Source organism: Drosophila willistoni, assembly GCF_018902025.1.
Source record: "Drosophila willistoni isolate 14030-0811.24 chromosome 2L unlocalized genomic scaffold, UCI_dwil_1.1 Seg168, whole genome shotgun sequence".
Classification (NCBI taxonomy): domain Eukaryota; kingdom Metazoa; phylum Arthropoda; class Insecta; order Diptera; family Drosophilidae; genus Drosophila; species Drosophila willistoni.
The window spans coordinates 11,555,892-11,566,541 of NW_025814047.1; the positions used below are offsets into that span (position 1 = coordinate 11,555,892).

At 34.5% G+C, this 10,650-nt stretch overlaps 2 protein-coding genes across 2 annotated transcripts; both read left to right on the forward strand.

The window, feature by feature from the left end:
• The first annotated feature begins 5,825 nt into the window (after window positions 1-5,825).
• Window positions 5,826-6,679, forward strand: LOC6652327 (probable N-acetyltransferase san). The gene is made up of 3 exons (XM_002074511.4): window positions 5,826-5,929; window positions 6,000-6,323; window positions 6,400-6,679. Exons 1-3 carry the CDS (start codon window positions 5,922-5,924, stop codon window positions 6,635-6,637), a joined length of 570 nt encoding a protein of 189 aa, XP_002074547.2. The 5' UTR covers window positions 5,826-5,921; the 3' UTR covers window positions 6,638-6,679.
• Window positions 6,680-6,730: 51 nt separating this feature from the next.
• LOC6652326 (putative gustatory receptor 47b) lies at window positions 6,731-8,218 on the forward strand. The gene is made up of 3 exons (XM_002074510.2): window positions 6,731-7,714; window positions 7,776-7,940; window positions 8,007-8,218. The coding sequence occupies exons 1-3, from the start codon at window positions 6,770-6,772 to the stop codon at window positions 8,151-8,153; spliced, it is 1,257 nt and encodes a 418-aa protein (XP_002074546.1). The 5' UTR covers window positions 6,731-6,769; the 3' UTR covers window positions 8,154-8,218.
• Window positions 8,219-10,650: the final 2,432 nt, after the last annotated feature.

Here is a 10,650-nt window from a genome sequence, read left to right on the forward strand (position 1 = left end):
TGTGGGCATTAGTATACTTGATTTGCAAATATCGATTTTGTCTCACATTTTCAGTGGCATCGAACTTTCAAACATAAAAATATATGTATGTATTTATTTTTGGTTCGAAAGCAAGAAATAATTTGAATTGTTTACATATATTTAGTTTTACTTTTATGTGTATACCTATGGACATACATGCATACAATATTTCATATGAGTATATAGACGCGTCATTAAACTGATGCATATTCTAATCGCGCAGCGATGGCCGAAGTCTAGCATAGAACCTACTTGCGTCGCACACTTATTCTTTTGTGCCTACCATCGAACCACGCTCGCGCTAAAACGGTACTTTCCAAAACTACAAAATGCCATCAGCCAATCGCAACTCAATTAAAGGCACACTCACACACAGCACGAACTGCCCGCGCCGACACGGCCATCCTGACCATTACACGACCTCGTGCAATACTTCCATAATATACTTTTGTATATTTTGTATATACTATACAATAATATCCGAAAGCGGCAAATAAAAAACAAAAATGAGCTAAAAACTGCCCTTATTGAGGAATGGGCCAAAATTGGCTCGGAAATTACCCGAAAACTGGTTGCATGAGTTCCAAACCGGCTGAAAGCTGTTGTAGAACAGAAGGGAGGCCACACCAAATATTGAAATATTAAAAATATGACTTACATCTAGAATAGTGACTCTTTAAATTAGTTGGGTCGAATAAGCTGTGACATAGAATTGTTCTACTTTTCTAGTTTTTGTTAACCCTATCGTAAAATTGAAATAATATATAACAAATGAAAATTGTTTTCTTAAGTTTAAACATTAACAATCATAACTGCATTTAATTTTTGTTAATATCACCACTGGAAAAAAAGTTATGTTGCTTTAAAGTTTGAAATATGAGGTGGGTCGAATAAGCTGTGAGCCACTGTACATAAAACATTTTTATTAACACATTATAAAAATTTCAGTTTAACAAAGATAAGTTTTCTTACAAAACCGCTACTAAACATTGACAAACGTAATCTTCAAATTCATTCATTATTATTATTTTTTTTTTTCATTCTTAAACAAACATTTTATTTTAACATAATTCATATATTTTCATTATCAATAACTTAAAAAATTTTTAAACATCATCTTATGCTCTACACGCCATGATCAAAACAACTGTTTTGCAGTTGTGCTTGCATTTCATTTCTAGCCCTTCAGGCACCTGTGCTGTCTGTTTCAACAGTTTAACTTTTAATATTTTGACTACTGTCTGTTTCAACAGTTTCACTTTCAACATTTTGACTACTGTCTGTTTCAACAGTTTCACTTTCAACATTTTGACTACTGTCTGTTTCAACAGTTTCATTTCCAACATTTTGACTACTGTCTGTTTCAACAGTTTTATTTTCAACATTTTCATATTCAACATGTACATAACCATCTGGCATTTTCCGCACATCGTCATGAGCATATTTATATTTCCTATTGTTTGTCAATGACCTCAGCACATTCCCGTCTAATAATTCGGTTATTTCAAAAGGGCCTCTAAACTTTGGGTCAAGCTTTGTTTGATGCCTCTCCTCATTTTTTAATAATACGAAATCGCCAACTTTGCATTCCACAACTCTAGCTTTGTTTTTATCAAATTGTGTCTTGCTATATGTTGCTGAAGCCGAAATATTTTCAGTTGCTTGAGCTCGTACTGCTGGCAAATCAATCTCATCAACCGTGTCGCAGAGTGGAAGTAACCCCAATGGTCGAGCAACTTTACCAATAAATAATTCTAAAGGACTTGCCTTTGTCACTCGACTCACCGTACAGTTTAAGGCCAACTGGATTTCTCTCAATGCATCTTGCCAAGACCTGCTGCTAGTTTCGACTGCGGTTAATAAATTTTTCAAAGTACCCATAGTGCGTTCAACATGCCCATTTGCTCTGCTTGCACCGGTTGCAATCAAATGCAAATTTATCTTTTGTTGTGCACAAAACTCACTGAATCTTGTGCTGGCAAAACGCCTACCCTGATCTGCTATTATACGATTTGATACTCCAAATAAAGATATTGCCGCCGTCACAGCATCTATGCAATTTTCAGCATCTATTTTAAGGGTGTGAGTTAACAAAACGAATTTAGTAAAGGCATCTACTTGAACGATGATATACTCTTTTTGATCAGACTTCCCACTCAACTTCCCTATCAACTTCCCACTTATATCCATGTGAATAGTATGCCAAGGTGTGCTTGCTTTTGGTATTGGATGAAGACTAGCTTGAATTTTACCAGAAGAGAACTTTGACATTTTGCAGGTGATACAATTTTCAACAAATTTTCGAATATATTTGGACATTTTATCGAACCAATAATAGTCATAGGCCTTGTCTAGCGTCTTTTCCCATCCTAAATGCATAATTGATTCATGAATTTGGTTTATCACGGACCATCTAAACACTCGAGGAATAATTGATAAGGATCGAGTTCTACCATTACGCTGAATTTTTCTATAAAGTATTCCTGCTCTCAACTCATAAGTTTTTGCAACGTCTATGGAAAGAGAATTGTCTTTTAATTTCTTTACGATGCTAACTATTTCGGAATCTTGACGTTGTTCAGCCAAAAGCCAATTACTGGAAATTTCTGCCAAGCAAACTCGTTTTTCAGAAGTTTTACAATTTGTGGCCAGCAACTTAGTTGTTGTTAAATTTCTTGAAAAGAAATCAGCTTGAGCCATTCGTTTACCTTCTCTATACTGTAATTCAAACGTAAACGATTGTAAGTAAGCCCACCATCTTTGCGCCCTAGGAGACAGATCATGTTTAGTCCTTGATGCCTTAAGGGAATTACAGTCAGTGAAAACAACAAAATTTCTACCCAGTAAATAATGGCGAAAATGTTTTATGGACAAAACAACAGCAAGAGTCTCCAATTCGTAAGAATGGTACCGAGACTCTGCAGGTGAAGCAGCTTTACTGAAATATTCAATGACATGCGACTTGTTGTTAATTTTATGTAACAATATGGCACCGTATCCACGAGAAGTTGCATCAGTATGCAACTCGACTGGATACTGCGGATCGAAAATTACCAAGACATGTTCTGGTTCCCAAACAAACTCGTTCTTCCCTGAGGTCAACATAAAGGCTTCATAAAACAAGAAAATCCTTGCATAAATTGCCTAAAATAAGACGCCAGCCCTATAAATTGTCTTGAAGCTGGGACCGACTGAGGAGGTGGTAATGCAGTTAACGCAGCAATTTTAAGCGGATTTGAACGAATTTCACCTGCACTCACTTCGTATCCCAAATATTGTACTGTTGACTTAAGAAAAGAACATTTTTTTATATTAAAGGAAAATCCGGCACACGTAAGACAGTCAAGAGTAATCTTTAATCTTTCTAAAGCCTCAGTTTTCGTTGAAGCAGCCACCATTACGTCGTCCATATAAACGACCACAAATGTATTAGCAAGATCTCCCAGGGCTTGTATAACGGTACGCTGAAAAACTGAAGGCGCATTTTTAAGCCCAAACGGCATTGCTAAAAATTCATATTGTCCGTCTGGAGTGACGAACGCTGTACACTCTACTGAGTCTTCATGCATGGGTATTTGATAATATCCACTTGCCATATCTAGGCATGTGAAATATTTTGCTCCATGAAGCCTGGCTATCTGGTCTGATATAAGGGGCAAAGGGTATCTATCTGCAACGGTATTACCATTTAATTCCCAGTAATCTACACACAAGCGATGGGAGCCGTCTTTTTTGTTTACCAGCATTATGGTACTTGCGAAGGGTGAGCAACTCGGCTTTATTACTTTGCATTCCAATAACTCCCTAATCTTATTTCGAACCAATTCCCTTTCACTTGGACTGAGCCTGTATGGTCTCCTTTGGACAATTTTTCTTGGGTCATTTAGTTTAATTTTCATTTTACCCGAACTAACTCTAGACAAAGGAATCCCATTGATAAAATATTTTGAATAATTTTCCAACAAACTTTTTAATTCATCACAGTCTTCACCAACAATACCTGTGTCTAACAATAAGTCATAAAATTTATCTTCGTTAACACAATTATTAACAGTTTTTGTTTTAACAATTTCAAATTTCCCTGGTGAAATTATGACATTAAATCCAGGCGACAATATTTCTCGACCAATAATTATGTAATTTTTATACCCTTGCAGAGGGTATTATAAAATTGGTCAGATGTTTGTAACGCACAGAAGGAGACGTTTCCGGCCCCATAAACTATATATATTCTTGATCAGCATGAGAAGCTGAGTCGATATAGCCATGTCCGTCTGTCCGTCTGTCCGTCCGTCTGTGCGTATGCGTTTTACTCAGCCGTCTTAAAAGCTATCGGGCTGAAATTTTTGTTCGGGGTTTTTTATTACCCGGGAAAAATAAAGTATGAAATTCATAAGGATCGGACCACTATATCATATAGCTCTAGAAGAACTAAAAGAAACATTTTCATAAAAATCGGAGTATGCGTCGTGGCGCTGTCGCCGCGCTAAAACGGTACCAAAACTACAAAATGCCATCAGCCAATCGCAACTCAATTAAAGGCTGATGCAATTTTCACATTATGATGAAATAACATTCCTGCGAAATGCCTCACACTCACACACAGCCCGAACTGCCCGCGCCGACAAGTACATGTTCAATTTAGTTGAAACACTACTGAACAGATGCTTATAGACCAATGTGTGTGTACATACTTTCTAAAAAGAAGATCCAAAAAGTGATAAGTGTCCTAAGATCGCATTTTGGCTATAATTGGATCATAAACTTAGACGTATCCAATTCGAAGTATCCGAAATTTTTGGGATTATGTAATTTTTAACCTCAAAAATCAATTTTTTTTACATTTTTTTTCGTTTTGTTTTGTTTTAAATTCATTCAATAAATGTTTAATTTTGATAGATGTTAACTAAAACAGGTTCCGACATGTATTAACTTATGGTAGGCACTTCGTTTTTTTTTTTAATTTACACAGTTTTAAAATATTTAGTTTAAAATGCTAAAACTAAGGGTGGAGGAAAGTGGCGCATTAGTTGAAATTTAAATATGGCGTTTCAAAATCATAACTATATTTGAAAAAAAGTTCGTTATATAAACTACTTATTCATTAAAACAGTACATTTCCCAGAATCAGACGGATCAGAATACTATATCATATAACTGCCATACAAACGAGGAAATTAACAATTATAATTGAAAGTTTAAACCAATTAACATTGTTGGTGAAAAAAAAAGTTTTTTTATAAAACAAATTTTTTAATATTAGACTATATTTAGTTTTTTTTTTAAATCCCTTATTTTTTATATAAAAAACTTGTAAAACGCCGATGCGCCACATTGCCCCGCTATTTTTGACAACGCCAATTTGGGGTATGTTCGAAAAACCGCTATAGCTTTGTGACGGTAAATTATATCGAAACGTATCTTTAAGTATGAGTATGATAATGAATTAACCTTTCATTTAAGTGCCCATATAAGAGAATACGAGCTTCCAATAAGGATATATGAAGGGTTAAAAAAAAATGCGCCGATTAGTCCCACTCTACCCTATATGTAAAATATTGATATTTTTTACTTGCCACTACCAATTGCAGAAATTAAAAGGTTTTTATTTTTGACTCTGCACTTTGCAACAAGTCTGCTTATGGCAGCTGTAAAATCAGCTGTTAAGTGATGTTGGATGTTGCTTGTGGGAATCGCTGTTTTATTATGAGGCATACAAAAAATGTGCCATGTTTGGTTGTTTCACTCTAACCTACCGTCGTTAAATTGATAGACATTGCCACCTAAATTACAACACGTGATAAGTTATCGACTATTTTCCATCCCAAATACGAAAAACAGCAATCAAGTTTTACATGAAAAATAATTGCAACTATTATAGATAATTATTGATAATTATAATGACTAGGTGAGGATATTTTAGATAATACTGTTTATTTTTCTGGCTTGACCTACATAACGTATATTTGCAAATTTAGATCGAGCATTGAATTGGGCGATGTTACGCCGCACAACATAAAACAGTTAAAAAAGCTCAATACTGTAGTATTTCCAGTTTCATACAATGATAAATTTTACGTGGATGTTTTAGAAGCTGGCGAATTGGCTAAGTTGGCGTATTATAACGATATAGTTGTGGGAGCTGTTTGCTGTCGAATAGACACAACTGAAAATCAGCGCCGCCTTTATATCATGACCTTGGGTTGCTTGTCGCCATATCGTCGTTTAGGCATTGGTACTGTAATGTTTGAACATATTCTAGATTATGTCAAAAACGATGGCAATTTTGATAGCATTTTTCTGTAAGTCATACTTGGCCTATTTGTCGTTACAATGTCTTCACAGTTTTTACAGATTAAAATATTATTTCGTTCTCAGGCATGTGCAAGTGAACAACGATGGCGCAATCGAATTTTATAAAAAGTTTGGCTTTGAAATTGTCGATACTAAGGAGCATTACTATAAACGAATTGAACCGGCGGATGCTCATGTCCTGCAAAAGGCTCTAGGACGCATTAATTCCCATGGCAACATTAGTTTACATGGAAACCTAAGCAGTAGCAGCAGTACTAATATGAACTCTAGAAGTAAGACACGTCAATATACGTTTGTTTGAGCAATTAAATGAAAAAAGCAAATAAAAAAACTCGGGAAAATATCGACTTTGTTATATGACCAAACCAAAATTTTTCGATTAGACCATAACGCAATTAAGGACTGTAACTAAGTAAGTAATCATTCGCAAGTCATGGAGGTCGACGGTCTGACGTATTGTTTTGATAATCTTTACAAAATACTGTCTTACTGGGGCGTAATTTCGTTTGGACTTAAAACCACACAACAGAACACCAATACAACTTCAAAACGTTCAATTTTAGCATGGAGCATACGTTGTCTATTAATTTCCGGCTTTCTAAGTGGTGTGTTAATCAAACGCTTGGATCCGGAAATGTCTTACGCTATGTTTAATGATATCTCGCCTGTGGTCAAAGTGATATTTTCATGGGAGTATCTGAGCTGTATAATAACCTACGTTGAATATTGCTTATCGATGGACTTTCGACACCATAGACATATTAAGTTTGTACACAAACTTCAAGAATTAGATTTGCCAATCTTTCAGGAGTTCCCCCAAGTGAAATGGAACTATCAGAGGACTCAATTAAAGTATTGGTACGGCACTATCTTAGTGGGAATATGCTACTTCACCTTGTCTATATCGTTGATATTTGATTTGACTAAATGTTCGTGTGGAGTTTTATCCACTTTACTAATAGCAACGTGTTATAGTCTTATTACCAGTTCTTTGGGGTTATTGGGAATCGTTCACATAGCCATTATGGATTATTTACGCCTGCGGTTTCGTCTTGCCCAGAAATTAATCAAACAAACGTACCAAGCGCATACGAATAAGACTGCAACCGATACGCATTTTAAAATATTAATTTTGATGAAATTCAATCAAGGGGTTTCCGATTTGGTAATCAAATTAAACGAAGTTTTTAGTTTTGTAGCAGCAGCTGGCATATTCTATGAGTTTACTCTAATGATATGTTTTGTCTATGTGGTCTGCCAAAAGATTATTGCAAAGCAGTTCTGGGATGCAGAATACGCTCTTATGATTTTACATTTGTCTTTACACTCATACAAAGTCATAGTAGCGTGCGCTTATGGTTATTTACTTAAGCGGGAGGTAAGTATAATTATTATTATTTTAATTATTATTATTAACTCTAATCGTCCATCCATTATAGAAAGCCAACTGTATGCATCTTTTGAGCCAACTTGATATAAACTTTGAACAAAACCTTTTGGTACGCAGTCACGCGGAAATTATCCAACACTGGCAACTTCACAATAATCATATAAGGGCCATCATTGGAAGCACACTGCCCTGTAACATTTATATGATCTACATAGTAACTGTTAATGGTAACTTTAACAGGTTCTGTTTTATTAATAAATTTGTAAATTTTTTATTATAGGTGTACAATGGCATAGCGAATTACGTGATTATTCTCGTCCAATTACTATTTCAGCAACTGCAAATAAATGAACAAATTATTTTGAATCAAGAAGTGGAAATAATAAAGCCTTTGGACCCTATAACACATCAAGCCGTTAATTTATAAAAAAAAAAAAAATAATTAAAAAACATTTTCTTTGAGTCCCAATGCTTTTCCAAAGTTTATTTTCATTTGAACACATTCATACATATTTTTGAAAATATGTACATACATACATATGTATGTATGTATGTATGTATCAGAGAACTGCAATGAGTAATAAATTTTACGGTTCACTCATTCATTGAGTTTACTTTTGTTCGATACGGTCCTTGTTATTGAATGAATGTATTGCTAGTACTTCATTCTGTATGAAATGTTCCGAAATAGTTATCGTCGGTTTGCTCACAATCACACTTTTCGATTTTGTGTGATTGAGTGGCTCGTGCCAATATTTATCGAATTTTTGTCATCACCAAAACAGAAAAAATGGAGGAAAATAATTCAAAATTTATAACAGAGCAAATAGAAAATGGAACCTTTACTTTGTCCAGCAAACGCAAAGATCGCAGTGCGATTTGGTCGACATTCTCGGAAATAATAACGTCGGACAATACCATATTGGCAAATTTAGTTGGCCGTAGGCAGCTAACCGCCCTGGAGCGCTCGTGTGTTTGTAAGAGTGAGCTAGCTAGCACATGCTTTTTATTAAGCATGTAACAAAAATTTAATAAATAAATGTACAGAGTTGGAATAAATAATAGAAACGGCATTATTTATTTTGGAATCATTTTTCCAAAAAATATTTTCAATCAAAAATATTTGAAGAGTTAAAAGTCCATAAAATTTAATAACATTATATGTATGGGTCGCGGAACGCATTCCTTAGAGAAAGAAAGGTAAATTATAAAAATAACTAGCAATCTCTGGTCGTTCAATTGCAGAGACCGCTGAATTAAGGTTAAAAACGCGTCACAACGTCAAAATTTGAACAGGTCATCTTGCTGGAAGACAAAAATATTCAAAAATGGCATCCTGTCGGTGGCTGTTTTTCGTCTACATGGAAGTCCTACCATTATATTTTGGGCACTCGACAATAATATGAAATGTTTGACAGTTACAGAGAAATATTTTTTTTTAAAGTCAAACATTGCATTTTTTGCAAAATACATGAAAACTACGGGATTTATTATAAAACTAAAAGTCTCTGTTAGCGCAGATGAGCGCAAGTGTATTTTTCGTGTCGTCATGTAATGTTTGATGTTGGAGATGGCGGCGACCCGAGAGCGTGGGAGTCGCATAAAGGGAATCCGCCCGCTCCGCCTCGTTAGTAGAAAGAACAATATGAAGAATAGAGTCGAAAGTTATATATGTATGAAAGCGAACGCATCTGTGCTTTATGCTCTCTCAAAATTTTCATTTCAAGTTATACACATATGTATAACTAAATAACTAATCATAAAAACTCTTATGGGACTAGTTAAGTGACAGTGAAAATTAAAACAGTGCAAATCGAATATAAAAGTGACCCGTTATTTTTTTTATATTTTTTTTTGGTGGTGATACATAAACATACATACATGTATATATATATATGAAAAAATAAGGTTATACATACATTGATACATAAAGTAAATAACGGTCACTGTTGTGAGTAAATTTGGTAATAAGTCTATTGCCAATTTAATTATTTGAGTGCGTCGAGTAGGAGTGCAATTAAAACCAATAAATAAATTCCCGCCTCTGCCGTGAAATAAATTGTCTTATCTGTTGCAGTTCATACCCTTGTTTAATTCTACGAAAGATTCGATGTCGAACAAGGAGATAAGGAAAGTTAATTCCAAACCCAGAGCCCAAAACGAGAAATTCTCTTTGGTAATTGTGCTGACTATCTTGAGCGCAGGGTTTCAATTTCTAGCAAAGAAAATACATACATAGTTGAGCTTTACAATAACAAATGCATGCACATATTTATATAAATAATTACTAACAAATGAACCGCTTTACCTAATTTGTGGTCGATTTTACCTTTGCATTGTTAAGAAGCGCATTTTCGAATCGTTAGATTCCAATTTTTTTTTGGTTAAGATACTACCATAAAAATTATTCGTCGGTGTTTGCAGAAAAATTTCTTACAGAGATTTGATGTTCCATTTCTTTTTGTCGTAGTGTTGTTGTGCTTGCATCGTTGGCGCGCTTACAGCTGGTGACGCGCTACCCTAGAAACCAACAAACTAATAAGGTATATACTTTTTTTATTTCGTTTGATCGAATATCCTATATTTCTGCCAATTTCACACTTTTCGTTTCGTTTGGATAAAATGGAATGGAAATGTTGGATAGTTCGGCCAAATTGGTAGGGTATATACATTCTTGATTTTATTGATCAAAAATACCCTAAATATATTCTCGGTTGACATCATAGTTGCTGATTGTCAATCAAAAATTTTATTCAATATTTGAGCAATATATTTTATTTAAATCAAAAATAAAAATAGTAATACTAGGTAACATTGATAAAAGCACTTAATAAAACAAATAATTGCTATAATAAAAAATTTTAAATTGGAAACAAATCTCAACTTAAAAACAAAAAAAAAGCCAGAACACCTAACGGAAAAAA

Bases quoted from the DNA above. Each gene is read 5' to 3' on its own strand.
- LOC6652327 (XM_002074511.4), top strand. The intron at 6,324-6,399 runs GTAAGTCATACT...TTTCGTTCTCAG, and splicing joins AATTTTGATAGCATTTTTCT to GCATGTGCAAGTGAACAACG.
- LOC6652326 (XM_002074510.2), top strand. From the start codon at position 6,770: ATGGAGGTCGACGGTCTGACGTATTGTTTTGATAATCTTTACAAAATA. The intron at 7,715-7,775 runs GTAAGTATAATT...CATCCATTATAG, and splicing joins GTTATTTACTTAAGCGGGAG to AAAGCCAACTGTATGCATCT. The intron at 7,941-8,006 runs GTAACTGTTAAT...TTTTTATTATAG, and splicing joins ACATTTATATGATCTACATA to GTGTACAATGGCATAGCGAA.